Genomic DNA, 21,851 nt, shown 5'->3' with positions numbered 1-21,851 from the left:
AACTTATCGAACATATTTAATAGTTCAATTTAACTTGCAAATCACCCGATCTCTGTCTCACCACTTCGCCCTCAGCTAGCTAGCTGCTAAGCTAACGAGGCTAGCGGAGAAAGGCAGCGCCGGTCTGAAGGAAGCTTCTCCCCCGCCACCGTGACCACCACTTCCCGAAGACAGCTGGCACTCCACTCGGCGACGGAAAGTTTCTGTGAGTATGGCTTCCTGCGCTTCGTGCACTTTACTCATGGATAGGTTGGCTTTGCTAGAGAGCCGTGTCCGCCAGTTAGAGCAGTGTAATTTCGTAACTTTAGATGTTGCGGACACATCTGCTAGCGTTAGCTGTAGCGAGCTAACTAGCCCAGCTTGTAGCAGCCCTAATCGGCCTACAAGCTACGGTGTACCGGTTGAGACGCATAATAGATTTAGCCCTTTAGCTAGTCCTACACCCCAGTCTACCGGGCACCACACTTTAGTTATAGGGGACTCCATCACCCGAAACATAAAGCTTAGCAAACCAGCCACAATTAAGTGTATTCCCGGGGGCAGAGCACCTGACATTGAAGCTAATCTTAGGGAGCTAACTCGCAACAGGTCTAGTAAGCACGTACGGCAGGCTAACCGCACCACTAGTTATGCGAATATAGTAATACACGTTGGCTCCAATGACGTTAGGATGAGACAATCAGAGATTACTAAGAGAAACATAGCCAGGGCTTGTAATCTCGCCAGAAAGATGTCCAGGCATCGAGTAATTGTCTCTGGCCCCCTGCCTGGGAGAGGCAATGATGAGAGATATAGCAGATTAGTCTCTCTTAACAGGTGGCTGGACAGCTTCTGCAGACAACAGGGATTTACGTTTATTGATAATTGGCCCTCTTTCTGGGGCAAACCTGGCTTGCTGAGGAGAGACGGCCTTCACCCTAACCAGGAAGGCGCTATCCTCTTGTCTCGGAACATAGACTTCGCATTGAGCCACATTTGACTAACTGCACTAGAGCAAGCCCGGTCACAGGCAATTACAGAGCCTGCTAGCCTGGGTATGGAGTCAGTTAAGTTAGAGCTAGCCAGCGCCAGGCTGGATGATCCCTCTACACATAGCAATTTTCGTAGAATAATACACAACTCACAAAATGTTTTTTCTACTGTGTCTATGACTTCGTCAGAGTTAGACATGCGTTCTACTGAGGTGGCAAATTATGATGCGTTCAGTTTATCGCAGCGCCAAGTAGACAATCTGAAAATTCCCGTCATATCAATTCCTAGATATGGTCGTAATTATTTTAAGTACACTGCGCATAATAAACGCAACATTATTAATATTGCTACTACGGATAATTTTATCAACAACTCCTTAAAACAGCCCACTACCTATAATATGGGCTTTCTAAACATCAGATCTTTGTCTCCCAAAACGTTATTAGTCAATGAGGTCATTAGAGACAACAACCTTAACGTCATCGGTCTTAGCGAAACCTGGCTTAAACCAGACGACTTTTTTGCGATAAATGAGGCATCCCCTCCTAACTATACGAATGCGCATATTGCCCGTCACCTCAAAAGGGGAGGGGGTGTCGCACTAATATACAACGAAAACTTTAACTTTAGTCCTAACTTAAATAATAAATATAAATCGTTTGAGGTGCTTTCTATGAAGTCTGCCACACCTCTGCCTCTGTGCCTGGCCGTTATCTACCGCCCCCCAGGGCCCTATTCGGACTTTATTAGTGAATTCTCAGAGTTTGTTGCTGATCTAGTGACGCACGCCGATAATATAATTATAATGGGGGACTTTAATATCCATATGAATACCCCATTGGACCCACCGTGCGTGGCGCTCCAGACTATAATTGATAGCTGTGGTCTTACACAAATAATAAATGAACCGACGCATCGCAGCGGTAATACGATAGACCTAGTGCTTGTCAGAGGTATCACCGTCTCCAAAGTTATGATACTCCCGTATACTAAAGTAATGTCCGATCATTACCTTATAAAATTCGAAGTTCAGACTCATGTTCGGCAAGCTAATAATAATAATAACTGCTATAGCAGCCGCAACATTAATGCTGCCACAACGACGACTCTTGCGGACCTACTGCCCTCGGTAATGGCACCGTTCCCAAAGTATGTGGGCTCTATTGATAACCTCACTAACAACTTTAACAACGCCCTGCGCGAAACCATTGATAGTATAGCACCGCTGAAGTTAAAAAAGGCTCCAAAAAGGCGTACGCCATGGTTTACTGAAGAAACTAGAGCTCAGAAATTATTATGTAGAAAGCTGGAACGCAAATGGCGCACGACTAAACTTGAGGTGCACCATCAAGCATGGAGTGATAGTTTAATAACTTATAAACGCATGCTTACCTTAGCTAAAACTAATTATTACTCAAATCTCATCCGCATTAATAAAAACGATCCAAAATTTTTGTTTAGTACAGTAGCATCGCTAACCCAACAAGGGACTCCTTCCAGTAGCTCCACCCATTCGGCAGAGGACTTTATGAAGTTCTTTAATAAGAAAATTGAACTCATTAGAAAGGAGATTAAAGACAATGCGTCCCAGCTACAACGGGGTTATAGTAACACAGATACGATTGTATATACGGCGGATACTGCAAATATCCAAAATAGTTTCTCTCGTTTTGATGAAATAACATTAGAAGGATTGTTACAACGTGTAAATGGAATAAAACAAACAACATGTTTACTTGACCCACTTCCTGGGAAACTTATCAAGGAGCTTTTTGAATTATTAGGTCCATCAGTGCTAAATATTATAAACTTATCACTTTCCTCGGGCACTGTTCCCGTTGCATTCAAAAAAGCGGTTATTCATCCTCTCCTTAAAAGACCTAACCTCGATCCAGACCTCATGGTAAACTACCGACCGGTGTCTCACCTTCCCTTTATTTCAAAAATCCTCGAAAAAATTGTTGCAGAGCAGCTAAATGAGCACTTAGCGTTTAACAATCTATGTGAAACCTTTCAATCCGGTTTCAGGGCAAATCACTCGACTGAGACAGCCCTCGCAAAACTGACTAATGATCTATTGCTAACGATGGACTCTGATGCGTCATCTATGTTGCTGCTCCTCGATCTTAGCGCTGCTTTCGATACCGTCGATCATAATATTTTATTAGAGCGTATCAAAATACGAATTGGTATTTCAGACTCAGCCCTGTCATGGTTTAACTCTTATCTTACTGATAGGATGCAGTGCGTCTCCTATAACAGTGTGACCTCGGACTATGTTAAGGTAACGTGTGGAGTTCCCCAGGGTTCGGTCCTTGGCCCTGTACTCTTCAGCATCTACATGCTGCCGCTAGGTGACGTCATACGCAAATACGGTATTAGCTTTCACTGTTATGCTGATGACACCCAACTTTACATGCCCCTGAGGCTTGACCAACACGCCGGACTGTAGTCAGTTGGAAGCGTGTCATAATGAAATTAAACAATGGATGTACGCTAACTTTTTGCAACTTAATGCCAAAAAAACGGAAATGCTGATTATCGGTCCTGCTAGACACCGACCTCTATTTAATAATACAACTTTAACATTTGACAACCAAATAATAAAACAAGGTGACTCTGTAAAAAATCTGGGTATTATCTTCGACCCAACTCTCTCCTTTGAGTCACACATTAAAAGCGTTACTAAAACGGCCTTCTTTCATCTCCGTAATATCGCTAAAATTCGCTCCATTTTGTCCACTAAAGACGCCGAGATCATTATCCATGCGTTTGTTACGTCTCGTCTCGATTACTGTAACGTATTATTTTCGGGTCTCCCAATGTCTAGCATTAAAAGATTACAGTTGGTACAAAATGCGGCTGCTAGACTTTTGACAAGAACAAGAAAGTTTGATCATATTACGCCTGTACTGGCTCACCTGCACTGGCTTCCTGTGCACTTAAGATGTGACTTTAAGGTTTTACTACTTACGTATAAAATACTACACGGTCTAGCTCCAGCCTATCTTGCCGATTGTATTGTACCGTATGTCCCGGCAAGAAATCTGCGTTCAAAAGACTCCGGCTTATTAGTGATTCCTAGAGCTCAAAAAAAGTCTGCGGGCTATAGAGCGTTTTCCGTTCGGGCTCCAGTACTCTGGAATGCCCTCCCGGTAACAGTTCGAGATGCTACCTCAGTAGAAGCATTTAAGTCTCATCTTAAAACTCATCTGTATACTCTAGCCTTTAAATAGACCTCCTTTTTAGACCAGTTGATCTGCCGCTTCTTTTCTTTCTCCTATGTCCCCCCCTCCCTTGTGGAGGGGGTCCGGTCCGATGACCATGGATGAAGTACTGACTGTCCAGAGTCGAGACCCAGGATGGACCGCTCGTCGGGACCCAGGATGGACCGCTCGCCTGTATCGGTTGGGGACATCTCTACGCTGCTGATCCGCTTGAGATGGTTTCCTGTGGACGGGACTCTCACTGCTGTCTTGGAGCCACTATGGATTGAACTTTCACAGTATCATGTTAGACCCGCTCGACATCCATTGCTTTCGGTCCCCTAGAGGGGGGGGGGGTTGCCCACATCTGAGGTCCTCTCCAAGGTTTCTCATAGTCAGCATTATCGCTGGCGTCCCACTGAATGTGAATTCTCCCTGCCCACTGGGTGTGAGTTTTCCTTGCCCTTTTGTGGGTTCTTCCGAGGATGTTGTAGTCGTAATGATTTGTGCAGTCCTTTGAGACATTTGTGATTTGGGGCTATATAAATAAACATTGATTGATTGATTGATTGACAACCTACCGATCTCAGGGCGGACACACTAACCACTAGGCCACTGAGAAGGTTCTGTCTGTGACAAAATGTGTTTTGGCCTTCTTGTTTGTTGTGGGTTCACAGTGTGGCGCATATTTGTAACAGTGTTAAAGTTGTGTGACCTGTATGGCTGCTGACCAAGTATGCTTGGATTCACTTGTGTGAGTGAAAAGCTGTAAATATTATGTGATTGGGCCGGCACGCAAAGGCAGCGCCTTTAAGGCACGCCTCCATGATTGCTGTCTGGGTGGAAATCGGGAGAAATTCGGGAGAATGGGAGATTTTCGGGAGGGGCACTGAAATTCGGGAGTCTCCCTGGAAAACCGGGAGGGTTGGCAAGTACGACTGTGGGACGCAATTGCTCTGTACTTCTCCCTACGTCCGTGTACCACGCCGTACAAAAAAGTAAAAAATGTTACTTTTTGAAACCGATAGCGATAATTTCCGATATTACATTTTAAAGCATTAATCGGCTATCGGCAGTCCGATATAATCGGATATCTCTAGTTGTAACTTATATCTGAGAGTAAACTCACCATGAAAGCGCTAAAACATACTGGTATGGTGAATTTACCTTATTCACCCAAGCAACTTTAGTTATTAGAGGGTTGCGGTCGGACGGTTTTTCACGGGACACATTTCTGGCCCTCTTCTTGCCCTCCATTTTTCTGCATTCTTTTGTGTTTCCAGTTATGAGTTATTGCTGCATTTGAACAACTGTAATGTTGATAATAGAGGTCAATTATTGTTATTGCAAACCCCGTTTCCATATAAGTTGGGAATTTGTGTGAGATGTAAATATAAACGGAATACAATGATTTGCAAATCCTTTTCAACCTATATTCTGTTGAATGCACTACAAAGACAACATATTTATTGTTCAAACTCATAAACTTAATTTTTTTTGCAAATAATAAATAACTTAGAATTTCATGGCTGCAACACGTGCCAAAGTAGTTGGGAAAGGCCATGTTCACCACTGTGTTACATCACCTTTTCTTTTAACAACACTCAATAAATGTTTGGGAACTGAGGAAACTAATTGTTCAAGCTTTGAAAGTGGAATTTTTTCCCATTCTTGTTTTATGTAGAGCTTCAGTCTTTCAACAGTCTGGGGTCTCCGCTGTCGTATTTTATGCTTCATAATGCGCCACACATTTTCGATGGGAGACAGGTCTGGACTGCAGGCGGGTCAGGAAAGTACCTGCACTCTTTTACTACGAAGCCACGCTGTTGTAACACTTGTCTTGCTGAAATAAGCAGGGGCGTCCATGATAACGTTGCTTGGATGACAACATATGTTGCTCCAAAACCTGTATGTACTTTTCAGCATTAATGGTGCCTTCACAGATGTGTAAGTTACCCATGCCTTGGGCACTAATACACCCCCATACCATCACAGATGCTGGCTTTTGAACAATGCGCCTATAAAAAACCGGATGGTTATTTTCCTCTTTGTTCTGGAGGACACCACGTCCTCTGTTTCCAAATATAATTTGAAATGTGGACTCGACCGACCACAGAACACTTTTCCACTTTGCATCAGTCCATCATAGGCGAGCTCGGTGCCAGCCAACACCCAAAAACTCCGCCGGCTTCACTGGGGAATGAGCTCATCTAAGATGGCCTGATGCAAAGTGGAAAAGTGTTCTGTGGTCTGACAAGTCCACATTTCAAAATTTTATTGGAAACTGTGGACGTCGTGTCCTTCGGACCAAAGAGGAAAAGAACCATCCGGATTGTTTTAGGCGCAAAGTGGAAAGCCAGCATCTGTGATGGTATGGGGGTGTATTAGTGCCCAAGGCATGGGTAACTTACACATCTGTGAAAGCACCATTAATGCTGAAAGGTACATACAGGTTTTGGAGCAACATATGTTGCCATCCAAGCAACGTTATCATGGGCGCCCCTGCTTATTTCAGCAAGACGATGCCAAGCCACTTGTTACAACAGCGTGTCTTTGCAGTAAAAGAGTGCGGGTACTAGACTGGCCTGCCTGTAGTCCAGACCTGTCTCCCATTGAAAATGTGTGGCGTATTATGAAGACTAAAATACCACAACGGAGACCCCGGACTGTTGAACAACTTAAGCTGTACATCAAGCAAGAATTAGAAAGAATTCAACCTGAAAGCTTCAAAAATGTGTCTCCTCAGTTCCTAAACCTTTACTAAGTGTGGTGAAAAGGAAAGGCCATGTAACACAAAAAGTGACAACTTTTTTGCAATGTGTTGCTGCCATTAAATTCTAAGATGATTATTAGCAAATAAAAATGAAGTTTCCCAGTTCCAACATGAAATATATTGTATTTGCTGTCTATTCAATTGAATATAAGTTGAAAATGATTTGCAAATCATTGTGTTCTCTTTTTATTTACCATTTAAACAAGGTGCCAACTTCACTGGTTTTGTACAAAGGTGCTAAAACAGAAATAGAAAAATAACGTAAGGATGCTGTTACAACAGGATTTAGGCAACATGCCATGACAAATACCCTGAATGGGTTTAATTCTTCATGGACATGCTCTCATAAATATCCTATTACTGTACATGGAAACATAAATATACAAGTAGGGACTGACGATACAAAGTATATCAAAACCACTGCAAAGTTTAAGTCTGTCCAACACATATCCATATTAGAAGAAGGCCCAATCAAAGCAGCCAATTCACACTTTTTGGAAAAAATAAAATGTACTATTCTGGTTTAATGAATAATATGGCAATGATTAGCCATTTCTGTTGGTGTATTACTACAATGGGTGATGTGGGCGTGATAAGATAGGACAAATGGATGCAAATTAGTTCATATTAAGACCAAATAAGATCAATATCTAGTAAATTGTTACACATTATTCCAGAATGTCACCGATGCAAACAGCGCTCATTGAATATATGGACGATATATGTCCTTTAGAGGTTATTTCTTATTTTGGTATTGATCAATAGCAAGTAAATGCAGGGCCAGTAATATTACAATAATGGGAAATCTTAAATATAGTTGTTCGAGTTTGTGTGATTTCTGATCCGTTTGTGAGGGCACCATAGTAACTTCTGTGTGTATACAATGTTACAGTTTTTACTTGAAATTTGGCAATATGATTGTATGACTTTCTTTTTGAATTGTTGATTATGATTATAACCGCAATCAAGCAAAACTAAAAATATATGACAAAGACTTCATAAGAGGACTTAACAATAACTACACAACAGAGGTGGGAAAATGACGGATTCTTATTGAACACATGCCAAAAATATACATTATTTGCGTTTGTTGTACAAAATAATACACACGGTTCTGAAATGTGGCATAAATAGGAACCGCGTCACAGCACAGAGTAACCAGTTAGAAGACGATATTAGCAAGTGGATGAATAAACTAGGAGACAATAATAACAACAACGCACATCTTTCAGCCATAAATATATATATATATATATATATATATATATATATATATATATATATATATAAAAATCTTGATTGGATTATCCAGAGAATAGTGCTCGATACCGTGGTAGAGCGCAATATGTAGGTGTGGGAAAAATCACAAGACTACTTCATCTCTACAAAACTGTTTCATGAGGGGTTCCCTCAATCATCAGGACAGTTTCTCTCCTGATGATTGAGGGAACCCCTCATGAAACAGTTCTGTAGAGATGAAGTAGTCTTGTAATTTTTCCCACACCTACGTATATATATATATATATATATATATATATATATATATATATATATATATATATATATATATATATATATATATATATATACATATATATATATATATATATATACATATATATATATATATATATATTAGGGATATAATGGTACCCCAAAATTTTTGTTCGGTTCGTACCTCGGTTTAGAGGTCACGGTTCGGTTCATTTTCGGTGCAGTAAGAAAACAACAAAATATTAATTTGTTTTGTTATTTATTTAACACATTTGTAAACAATGGCATAACATACATATACACAAAGGGTCCATTGCCAGGGTTTATGTGGTCAACATATATAGTGAAGTGAATCATATTTATATAGCGCTTTTCTCTAGTGACTCAAAGTGCTTTTACATAGTGAAACCAAATATCTAAGTTACATTTAAACCAGTGTGGGTGGCACTGGGAGCAGGTGGATAAAGTGTCTTGCCCAAGGACACGACGGTAGTGACTAGGATGGCAGAAGCTGGAATCGAACCAGGAACCCTCAAGTTGCCGGCATGGCCACGCTACCAACCGAGCTATACCTCCCCATATATAAAATAAGAACTAAATAAGATAAGGCTCAGGATGGTTTCATAACAAAACCTTTCTACATATTAATTAGGTCTGGGCGATATATCGATATATACTGTACGGTATATCGCGGGTTTGTCTCTGTGCGATATAGAAAATGACTATATCGTAATATTCGAGTATACGTTCTCACGCAGGACTTTTAGCTGCGGGCGTACACTTCAGGCTCTCCTCGCTCTTTCCTGTCTGTCATTCTCACAGACAAGCAGGCGCACATTCTTACATACGTCACAAACTGTCACGTCACACGTCACATACACACCCTCGCCCAACAGCGTGGCTAACGTTAGCTGCTAACGTAGCCGTACGAGAGAAAGATGGCGCGGATCTGGTAACAAATGAAGGAAGACATAATTCCCCAAAAAAACAGCAGGGTTTCGATCGTCTGGCGGTGGTTCGGCTTCAAGTGGGAATATGTCGAACAGACAACCGTAATTTGTCAAGTGTGGGGCGGGGAAAGCGTCTCTATAAAAAGTAGCAACACTGCTAATATGTAGCATCATTTGTAAAGTCACTCGCTAGAGCAGGGGTGTCAAACTCAAATACAGAGTGGGCCAACGTTTAAAACTGAACAAAGCCGCGGGCCGAGCTTGAACAAATTAACCTTTTAATAGTGACCCAAACAAGTTTTGCATTGAATATTGAACAAGCAAGGCTTATATATCTTTATAGTGACATACAAAATTGAGTTTCAAATATTAATAATAATAATTATAAAATATCAATGACATATCAAATCAAATTGAAATAAAAATGTAATGCCTCTTTTCTATTTGCAGCCTTCTGAGGTAAATGTCCAAATAAACTTTTTCCACAGGCTAATAATAAATTTAAAAAAAATAATAATGAATGAATCAAACATTCAAACCTTCAAGTAGCAAGAGAAAGTGCATGAATAAAACGTTAGTTATTGCTCCGTTTGCTACACTGATTTGCTTTAACACTGAATATGGAACAAGCAACGCTTCTATAACTTAATAGTGCAAAATCAACTTTCAAAAACAAACGGAAAAAAAAAATGTATATTAAATAAAATTTAAATAAAAAATGTAATGCCTCTTTTCTATTTGCAGCCATCTGAGGTATATATCAACATGGACTTTTTCCACAGGCTAATAAATTTCAAAATAAAATAACAATGAATAAATCAACCATTCAGACCTTTTTACTGCTCAGTTCGCGACACGCTGATCTAATCTGATGTGCCCAAGCCAGATACCTGGGATCTTTTCTGGGATGCATTGTTCATTCATGTTGGGGCTCAGGTGGGCGGGGTTGGGGTTTGGTGGTAGCTGGGGGTGTATATTGTAACGTCCCGGAAGAGTCAGTGCTGCAAGGGATTCTGGGTAGTTGTTCTGTTGTGTTATGTGCGGATATTCAACCGAAATGTGTTTGTCATTCTTGTTTGGTGTGGGTTCACAGTGTGGCGCATATTTGTAACAGTGTTAAAGTTGTTTATACGGCCACCCTCAGTGTGACCTGTATGGCTGTTGATCAAGTATGCCTTGCATTCACTTATGTGTGTGTAGAAGCCGCATATATCATGTAACACGGGCCGGCACGCTGTTTGTATGGAGGAAAAGCAGACGTGACGACAGATTGTAGAGGACGCTAAAGGCAGTGCCTTTAAGGCACGCCCCCAATATTTTTGTCCGGGTGGAAATCGGGAGAAATTCGGGAGAATGTTTGCCCTGGGAGATTTTGGAGAGGGGCACTGAAAATTGGGAGGGTTGGCAAGTATGAGTATTAGCGGTGAACGCAGTGTTACAGCGGCACCGCTGCTGTATAATATCGGCGGGCCAGCTGTAAAGTTAATTTGATATTGCCTCAAGGGCCAAATGAAATAACACGGCGGGCCAAATTTGGCCCGCGGGCCAGAGTTTGACACCCATGCGCTAGAGAATGAAGAGAAATTCATAACCTTACTAACATACCACATAGTGAAGGACAAATACTATTTGATTTCCTACTAACCAGCTCTTTTTTATTTGACACTTAAAATGTCTGACAATCTTGTGCTTTATGTTTTGGAAATGACTTGAATGTTTGTGCCATTGCTTAATAACTTTAATAAATACACTTTTGGTCAATTGACTTACCGTATTTCCTTGAATAGCCGCCGGGGCGCTAATTAATTTAAAACCTCTTCTCACTCCTGCGCTTATTCAAGGCATGCGGTAAAAGTAAGCAGGCGCTAATGATTTTAAAACCTCTTTTCACCCCTGCGCTTACCAATGGCATGCAGTAAAAAATTGAGTGTGATAAAAAAAATTAAATTAAATAAAAAATTATTCTGCGGCCGCAGCCCGGTGGTTGGGAACCACTGTTCTACAACATGTCATCGCGCCCACCTTTACACCATGCTATCTGCGTGCCAATCAGACGCATGCATACCGCTACTTCTCATATGAGATTGCAATGCATACTTGGTCAACAGCCATACCTTTTACACTGATGATTGTGATATAAACAACTTTAACACTCTTACTAATATGCGCCACACTCTGTGAACCCACACCAAACAGATTTCTGGAGAACATTGGCTCTGTAACACATCATAAACGCAACATAAGAATTACCCAGAATTCCAATGTATCCATGACTCTTGGCTATATTATACACGCGCCCTCAACCCCGCCCACCTCAACCAACGCACGGAGAAGGGGGGGTGGGGGGTGGGGGGTGATATTGGTGTGGGTTCACAGAGTGTGGCGCATATTAGTAAGAGTGTTAAAGTTGTTTTATATCACACCATTCAGTGTGTTCTGTATGGCTGTGGAACAAGACCCCTGGTTTACACATAGTAAAAGCAAAAAAAAACTCCTGCGCCATTTTGGAAATGACGACAGGGGAAGCGTCACTCGTGACGTCACAATTTTGTCCCGGCGGTAAAAGTAAGCATGCGCTTATAAATTTGGGGAGTGAGTTTGACCCGGCAGTAATTCTAGGCAGGCGCACATTACATGCCCGGCGGCTATTCAAGGAAATACGGTAGTGGTGATTTCCCTCTCCGCATGAAAGTTTAAAAGTAGCATATATTAATGCAGTATGAAGAACAATGTTTTAATGTAGACACATAGAATCATCATACTGCTGTGATTTTATGCATCAAGTGTTCATTCAAGGCCAAGGCAAAATATCGTAATATATATCGCGATATGGCCTAAAAATATCGCCCCCTAGTTTCAGTAGGCCTTTAGTCAATGGCTTGGCAAACAATATATCATGGGTGTCAAACTCTGGCCCGCGGGCCAGATTTGGCCCGCCGTGTAATTTCATTTGGCCCTTGAAGTAATATCAAATTAAGATTACAGCTGGCCCGCCGGTATTATACAGCGGCGGTGCCTCTGTAACACTGCATTCACCACTGATACTCACTACTTGCCAACCCTCACGATTTTCCCAGGAGACTCCTAAAGTTCAGTGCCACTCCTGAAAATCTCCCTGGGCAACCATTCTTCCGAATTTCTCCCGATTTCCACCCGGACAACAATATTGGGGGCGTGCCTTGAAGGCACTGCCTTTAGCGTCCTCTACAGCCTGTCGTCACGTCCGCTTTTCCGCCATACAAACAACGTGCCGGCCCAGTCACGTAATACATGCGGCTTTAACACACACAAGTGAATGCAAGCATACTTGATCAACAGCCATAAGGGTCACACTGAGGGTGGCCGTATAAACAACTTTAACATTTTTACAAATATGCGCCACACTGTGAAGCCACACCAAACAAGAATGACAAACACATTTCGGGAGAACATCCACACCGTAGCACAACATAAACACAACAGAAGAAATACCCGGAAATACCCACTCTTCCGGGACGCTACAATATACATCCCCGCTACCACCAAACCCCGCCCTCCCCAATTTTTATTTAAATTTTATTTGGTATGCCATTGATATTTTTTAATCATTATTATTATGATTTGAAACTCGATATTGCATGTGACTATAAAGTTATATAAGCCTTGCTTGTTTAATATTCAATGCAAAACTTGTTTGGGTCCCTATTAAAAGGTTCATTTGTTCAACCTTGGCCCGCGGCTTTGTTCCGTTTTAAATTTTGGCCCACTCTGTATTCAGAGGTGGGTAGTAACGCGCTACATTTACTCCGTTACATCTACTTGAGTAACTTTTGGGACAAATTGTACTTCTAAGAGTAGTTTTTATGCAACATACTTTTACTTGAGTATATTTATAGAGAAGAAACGCTACTTTTACTCTGCTCCATTTATCTACATTCAGCTCGCTACTTTTTTTAATCAATCTATTAATGTTTGTTTTGGTTTTTCAAAGTAGGAACTACGCATGCCTGCGTTTCACCAATCACATTCAATCACTGGAGACGTTGGACCATTCAAACAGAGCCGGGCGGTCACATGACCGTCACACGTAAAACCCGACTTAAACAAGTTGAAAAACTTATTGGGGTGTTACCATTTAGTGGTCAATTGTACAAAATATGTACTGTACTGTGCAATCTACTAATAAAAGTTTCAATCAATCAAAAGTGTAAAGGAAAAAAGACACTTTTTATTTCAACCGTACTTCCCGTCAAAAGCCTAAAGACTGATCGCACAGTTCCTGTCTTCACAATAAAAGAGCCGCTCCATCGCGCCTGCACTAACAAAATAAGAGTCTCCGAAAGCCAGCGCAAACAAGCTAGCAAGCTACGGAGTTTGCCGCCAATGTATTTCTTGTAAAGTGTATAAAAACGAATATGGAAGCTGGACAAATAAGATGCCAACAACCAACGATTTTCATTTGGTATTAGACAGAAAAGAGGAACTTTTCTGTCTAATACGGCAAAACGTGGACGTTATCAGCACTAAACTGTCTGATTCCAATCAATGCAAGTAATCAGAATCAGGTATTACACCAACTTATATTTTTGTCTTCATGAAAGAAAGGAATCTATATGTGTTAAACATGCATGTATATTCATTAAAACACCTTCAACATGTGAAAAAAAACGACAAAAATAAATAAATATAAATTAAATACTGTATATACAAATGTATGTATATATATGTGTGCATGTATATGTATATATATATGATATGTGTGTGTTTATGTATATGTATAAATGAGGTAGATCACCTCGACTTTGTCATTTATTAAGTAATTGATTAACGTTGAAAAACTTATTGGGGTGTTGTTACCATTTAGTGTACGGAATATGTACTGTACAGTGCAATCTACTAATACAAGTTTCAATCAATCAATCAATGCCTACTGAGCATATGGTGCTGTTAAGTTATTGAGGCTCAATGTGCCTTAATTTTTTTTATTTTAATGTACTATTATTTAATATATATTATTGTTTTAGTTGCTTAAGAGATATTCCTGGCTCTGAATTCGCTCTTTGTTATTTTTATGTTTTTGTGCATTATTTTTTTGTTGCCGTAATCATTAAACGAACAGGTTATTCAATACTTGAGTAGTTTTTTCACAACATACTTTTTACTTTTACTCAAGTAAATATTTGGGTGACTACTCCTTACTTTTACTTGAGTAATGAATCTCTAAAGTAACAGTACTCTTATTTGAGTACAATTTCTGGCTACTCTACCCACCTCTGTCTGTATATTGAGTTTGACACCCCTGCAATATGTCAATATCAACAATGAAAGAAAGAGATCGATACCGATACGACTTTAGTTGTCGATTCTACAGATATTGAAATCGATCCGCCCACCCACTGATCGATAACCACGAAAATATGTTGGGATTACAAGCCAAATGGGAGCAGATTGCAGATATTACACGGTGCTAAAATAACACATTGAAGACATTGTAATGAGCACTTTGGCGGTGATTAGTACGAGCTGACAACATTATGTAGCCGGGCTGCCTACGAGGATTAACAACGACCTGCTCGACACGCGACACTTTAAACACACAACGGGGGGGATTTAAGGACGGAATGTGAAGAATTAATTAGTGCAAATATATAAATTTGTGGAAATGCAGATGGAGGGGGCGGGGGCTACTTTAGCGCATTAGCATTGTTAGCATTCTTAGCCCCCCCCCCCCCACAGTGGCGAAGAGGGGGGGGCGGGGGTTATCGGCTCTTCCAGAATAACAAATAGAACAAATGGAGCCATATGACCGACGAGCGCACACGCCGAACCGGCGACGCACCGCGCGGCGTGCGCGCCGGCGTGCTTGCTCGGGCGCGACATACCTCCGGATGGAGGATAGGGACGCAGCCAGCTTCTTTTTCGTACTCCTCCATGACGTCCGCCATCTTCCCTGCTCAGCCGCGCTAAGCATTCTGGGAAACGGGAGGCTGCGAAACAGGGGCTCGGACGTCAAACTATTATTATTATTATTATTGTTTTAGCGCTTTAATACGCCGAAAACAATAAAGAGATTTTTTTTTGGTTTGAAAAATAATTGGGAATGATTCAAGTTTTTAGAGCTGCTTCGAGCTTGTAACACCCTTTTGTACCGCTAGATGTCCCCCTCGTACACCATTTGGCCGCCAGATGTCAAAATGCATACACGCAAGTAGACGCAGCATGGACTATTACTGCCTATTGGCGCTGACGAGACGCGCGGACGCCATCTTGGAGTGGTGATCCGCTCCACTCAGCGCAATGCATTTGGCATGAGCAATGACGTGTCTGTGCATTTAATTCATCTTACCTCACTGGACACCTCTGATTTTCACGCACTTTTTTGACATACGTGTAGCTATGATAAAGGCCACATGTTTCGGCGTGTTGTATTATTCATAGTTTGCTTAACAGGAATTAAATATTCTTATATCCTTTTGTCCTTCATACCGACAGCCATCAGACTGTGTAATGCAGGGGTCACCAACGCGGTGCCCGCGGGCACCAGGTCGCCCGTAAGGACCAGATGAGTCGCCCGCTGGCCTGTTCTAAAAATAGCTCAAATGGCAGCACTTACCAGTGAGCTGCCTCTATTTTTTAAATTGTATTTATTTATTAGCAAGCTGGTCTCGCTTTGCTCTGCATTTTTAACTCTACGAGAGACAATACTCAAATAGAATTTGAAAATCCAAGAAAATATTTTAAAGACTTGGTCTTCACTTGTTTAAATAAGTTCATTTATTTTTCACTTTGCTTCTTATAACTTTCAGAAAGACAATTTTAGAGAAAAAATACAACTTTAAAAATGAGTTTTGGATTTTTGAACACATTCACCTTTTTACCTTTTAAATTCGTTCCTCTTCTTTCCTGACAATTTAAATCAATGTTCAAGTATTTCTTTTTAATTATTATTGTAAAGAATAATAAATACATTTTAATTGAATTCTTCTTTTTTTTTCGATGAAGAATATTTGTGAAATATTTCTTCAAACTTACTGTTTAAAATAAAAAAAAATATTCTGGCAAATCTAGAAAATCTGTAGAATCAAATTCAAATCTTATTTCAAAGTCCTTGTATTTCTTTTTAAAAAAATCTGGAAAATCTAGAAGAAATAATGATTTGTCTTTATTAGAAATATAGCTTGGTCCAATTTGTTATATATTCTAACAAAGTGCAGATTGAAATTTAACCTATTTAAAACATGTCATCAAAAATATATATTTATTGTGAGAAATCATTAAGATGATCAGTGTTTCCACAAATATGAATATCATTAATTATTAAAAATAACATAGAGTTAGAGGTAAATTGAGCAAATTGGCTATTTCTGGCAATTTATGTAAGTGTGTATCAAACTGGTAGCCCTTCGCATTAATCAGTACCCAAGAAGTAGCTCTTGGTTTCAAAAAGGTTGGTGACCCCTGGTCTAATGCATACCGTATGTTCCCTCTTGACTGCACTTAAATGTAGAATATATGTATCATATATTCATATGATTCATATATTATATATTATATATATTGGATATATTATCCGCGGCGAGCTGCGATGAGGTGGCGACTTGTCCAGGGTGTACGCCGCCTTCCGCCCAATTGTAGCTGAGATAGGTACCAGCGCCCCCCGCAATCCCAAAGGGAATAAGCGGTACAAAATGGATGAATGGATATATATATATATATATATATATATATATATATCGTATTTCCTTGAATTGCCGCCGGTGCGCTAATTCATTTAAAACCTCTTCTCACTCCTGCGCTTACCAAAGGCATTCGGTAAAAGTAAGGATGCGCTAAGTATTTCAAAACCTCTTCTCACTCCGGCACTTACCAAAGGTATGCAGTAAAAAATTGAGTGTGATGTAAGCTTGGACCTTAAATCCTACTGAATAGCTCTTAATCTTCTTCCCTTTATGCGATTTCAAATTACCGGTATTGAAATCAGCCTCCTCCATTTTGAAAATGATGACAGGGGAAGTGTCACTCGTGACGTATATATATATATGTCTATATATTTATATCTATATATGTGTGTATAAATGTAAATATGTATATATGTACTGTATGTATGTGTATATATGTATATATGTGTATGTATGTAAATGTGTATATGTGTGTATAAATGTAAATATGTATATATGTACTGTATGTATGTGTATATATATGTATATATGTGTATGTATGTAAATGTGTATATGTGTGTATGTATGTGTATATATGTGTATATATATATATGTATATATATATATATATGTATATATATATATATATATATATATATATATATATATATATATATATATATATATATATATAAAATGGATGGATGGATTGATATCTACCCATCCATTTCTACTGCTTGTCCCTTTTGGCGTATGTATATATATATATATACACATATATATATGTATATATATATACACACATATATATATAAATATATATATAAATGATAAATAAATGGGTTGTACTTATATATCGCTTTTCTACCTTCAAAGTACTCAAAGCCCTTTGACACTACTTCCACATTTACCCATTTACACACTGATGGAGGGAGCTGCCATGCAAGGCGCTAACCAGCACCCATCAGGAGCAAGAGTGAAGTGTCTTGCTCAGGACACAATGGACGTGACTAGGTGGGGATTGAACCAGGGACCCTAGGGTTGCTCACGGCCACTCTTCCACTGTGCCACGCCGTATACATATATATATATATATATATATATATATATATATATATATATATATATATATATATATATATATATATATATATATATATACATATATATATAATATATGAATTTATGTATGTATGTGTGTGTATATATATATATATATATATATATATATATATATATATATATATATATATATATATATATATATATATATATATATATATATATATATATATATATAATTGATAATTGAACGTCTCAGAAGCAGCTGTCACGCCCCCTACAGAAACCTTCCCCCCCATTTACGTCCGGGGTCATGATTAATACAGACATTTTGTTAACGCTATATTATAAAAATACAGACGTTTTGTTAACGCTATATTATAAAAAATAACAAAATAAAAAAATAAAATTACAAACACAAGCTATGGGATGACGTAAGAGGAAACGTGAAGAAACGTGACCCCGGAAGTAAATGCGTCATCCCATAGCCTGGGTTTGTAAATTTTTTTTTTTTATTTATTTATTTTTTTAATAATATAGCGTTAATAAAACGTCGGTATTTTTTCATAATATAGTGTTATATTTTTATAATATAGCGTTAACAAAACGTCTGTATTAATCATGACCGCGGAAGTAAATGGGGGGTAAGGTTTTTGTAGGGGGGAAGAAATTTGGCGTGACACAGCCAGTGAGGTGTTTCAGTCTTAAAAGACTGGAAGTGAGTCTTGAACTAATATTTTTGCACTGAATTTTATTACACAGAATTTTTCTGGGCAGATTTTTTTTTACACTGAAGTTTTCTGCAGTTTTATTTTTTTTTTTTTACACTTTTTTTTTTTTTGCCCCCTCAATTTTAACCAAGCACATTTTTAATCACACACATTTTGCCCGCACATTTTTGTTCAATGACATTGTCAGAATAATTTAATGTAAAAAAAAAAAGTTTGAAAAAAAAAAAAAACGCCAAAAAATTCAGTTACATAAATTAAGTGTTCATAAAAAGGTTTCGTTAAAAAAAAGACACAACTTAATGTCCATACATGTCGAACCAGGAAAATCAATTGTCACCAAAACGGGAAGGACTTAAGCTCCAGAGGAAACAGGCAGTGATATAATACTGAAAACCGGACTTTCAGATTAAAGCGATGTGAAGGCGAATTGTGTTGAGAAACCCCAAATCGTGTGTAGGTGGTGAAAAATAACACGAAAAGTATTTTTACGTGCGTGTCAAAACTATAGTTTCAAATAAAGGGAAACTAAACGTAAACGTTGTCTTTTGACCTATATATTTATTTTGAAATAATAACCGGAAACAGAATTGTTTGTTGTCATTCTTCTGCCCTCTGTCAATCTGACACAACACAAGCAGTGGACCAGCAGCAGCTACGGAGTACTCCCCGGTCCTTGCCGTTGTTTGTCAAAAATCATTTAATTATTTGACTTGAATTGTTTATTGACGTGAATGTCGGTAAAAGATGTACCTTGCCGGGCTGCAGCGACCGAGGAAGAACGCCTGTCACATTTAAAAAAAGCCAGCAGCTAGCCGAGGAAGCTACTTCAAATACGGAAATAAAGAGTCAGCGTTTTGTCTTCCACCAACCTTTGAGTGAAGAAACACGCAGGTGAGCCACGCACGACAAAGAGCACACATTTCACTATTAAACTATATTTTTTATTTTCAAACAGCTGCTAGATGGGCAGCTAGCCCGGCTCATTTTTACGCTCCAGAGGAGCACTCATCTGTACGTAACGATACATGGTAACAACGATAACTGCGATCAAACTGCCAATATCAAGTATTATCGTTTCAAATCAAAGTATCGAAAACCCGTGATTTGATTACTGCACTAAGATAAACTCACAGGCTTGACTCTGCGCCAGTTTGCCAGCATAATTGCTCAAATGAAAACAAGAGACATTAAAGTTGTTCCCCTCTGAAAAACCAACATACCCCGATTTAAGCTTCTAGAAACACACTATGTTTGGGCCGTCACGGTGAAGTTGCTGCTTTTCTCTCAGTTCCTTTCAAATTCCCGGTGTGTTAAACATCGTTGGCCAATACTTCTCATTCTGATGACTGTCTGAGTAGCGAAGGTATTCAATTGTGTACAAGCTGAGCTCCATTAGAACATAGTGACAGTTCTATAGCCAAGAGCGGGCCTGGGAAATTATTTGGACTCGGGGGGCCAAATTTATGTGTACGCACACACACACACATATATATAACGTGTATATACATAATGTGTATATATGTGTGTGTAAATATATATATCCATCCATCCATCCATTTTCTTCCGCTTATTCCCTTTCGGGGTCGCGGGGGGCGCTGGCGCCTATCTCAGCTACAATCGGGCGGAAGGCGGGGTACACCCTGGACAAGTCGCCACCTCATCGCAGGGCCAACACAGATAGACAGACAACATTCACACTCTATGTGTGTATATATATATATGTGTTTATATATGTATACATACACACACACTATATGTGTGTGTGTATATATGTGTGTATGTATATATATGTATATATATAAATCTATATATATATGTATATTGTATACATATATTCTTCACATACATATATACTCACATATATACTTACACATATATATGTCTACACACACACATAAATATATAATGTGTATATATATATATATATGTATATATAATGTGTATATTTGTGTGTGTAAATATATATATATATATATACATATATACGTGTATATATGAGTGTAAATATATATGTGTATATATATATATATATATATGTATATATATACGGGTCTATATATATTTGTTTGTAAATATATACACACACACTTTTATATACACACACTTATATGCATGTGTGTGTGCATATCTGTGTGTATGTATATGTATAAATGTGTGTGTGTGTACATATATATATGTGTGTGTGTATGTATGTATAAATGTGTGTGTGTATATATATATCAATATGTGTGTGTATATATATATCTATATATATATATATATATATATATAGATATATATATACACAGTGGGGCAAAAAATTATTTAGTCAGCCACCGATTGTGCAAGTTCTCCCACTTAAAATGATGACAGAGGTCTGTAATTTTCATAATAGGTACACTTCAACTGTGAGAGACAGAATGTGAAAAAAATCCAGGGATTCACATTGTAGGAGTTTGAAGGATTTAATTGTAAATTATGGTGGAAAAAGAGTATTTGGTCACTTCAAACAAGGAAGATCTCTGGCTCTCACAGACCTGTAACTTCTTCTTTAAGAAGCTCTTCTGTCCTCCACTCGTTAGCTGTTTAATGGAACTTGTTTGAACTCGTTATCCGTATAAAAGACACCTGTCCACAGCCTCAAACAGTCAGACTCCAAACTCCACTATGGCCAAGACCAAAGAGTTGTCGAAGAACACCAGGAAAATAATTGTGGACCTGCACCAGACTGGGAAGAGTGAATCTACAATAGGCAAGCAGTTTGGTGTGAAAAAAATCAACTGTGGGAGCAATTATCAGAAAATGGAAGACATACAAGACCACTGATAATCTCCCTCCATCTGGGGCTCCACGCAAGATCTCATCCCGTGGGGTCAAAATGATCATGAGAACGGCGAGCAAAAATCTCATAACCACACGGGGGGACCTGGTGAATGACCTGCAGAGAGCTGGGACCAAAGTAACAAAGGTTACCATCAGTAACACACTACGCCGACAGGGAATCAAATCCTCCAGTGCCAGATGTGTCCCGCTGCTTAAAGGCCTAC

The 21,851-nt window shown here is 39.2% G+C and overlaps 2 protein-coding genes across 5 annotated transcripts in view; one reads left to right on the top strand and one right to left on the bottom strand.

Annotated features, from left to right (window-relative positions):
* zdhhc17 (zinc finger DHHC-type palmitoyltransferase 17) overlaps positions 1 to 15,358 on the bottom strand; it is a 90,879-nt gene extending 75,521 nt beyond the window's left edge. The window contains exon 1 of the mRNA XM_061913989.1: positions 15,257 to 15,358. Coding sequence (XP_061769973.1) covers positions 15,257 to 15,319 — 63 coding nt within the window. The 5' untranslated portion in view covers positions 15,320 to 15,358. The remainder of the gene's footprint in view (positions 1 to 15,256) is intronic.
* Positions 15,359 to 19,438: 4,080 nt separating this feature from the next.
* The window catches only part of osbpl8 (oxysterol binding protein-like 8), a 200,896-nt gene continuing 198,483 nt past the window's right edge, over positions 19,439 to 21,851 (top strand). For all 4 annotated transcript variants that reach the window (XM_061913980.1, XM_061913983.1, XM_061913979.1 and 1 more), the window contains exon 1: positions 19,439 to 19,716. The gene's annotated coding sequence lies outside the window, so the exon portion shown is untranslated. The remainder of the gene's footprint in view (positions 19,717 to 21,851) is intronic.

This window comes from Nerophis ophidion, linkage group LG10 (assembly GCF_033978795.1).
Source record: "Nerophis ophidion isolate RoL-2023_Sa linkage group LG10, RoL_Noph_v1.0, whole genome shotgun sequence".
Taxonomy (NCBI): Eukaryota; Metazoa; Chordata; class Actinopteri; order Syngnathiformes; family Syngnathidae; genus Nerophis; species Nerophis ophidion.
This window is presented reverse-complemented; position numbering and strand designations above follow the sequence as displayed.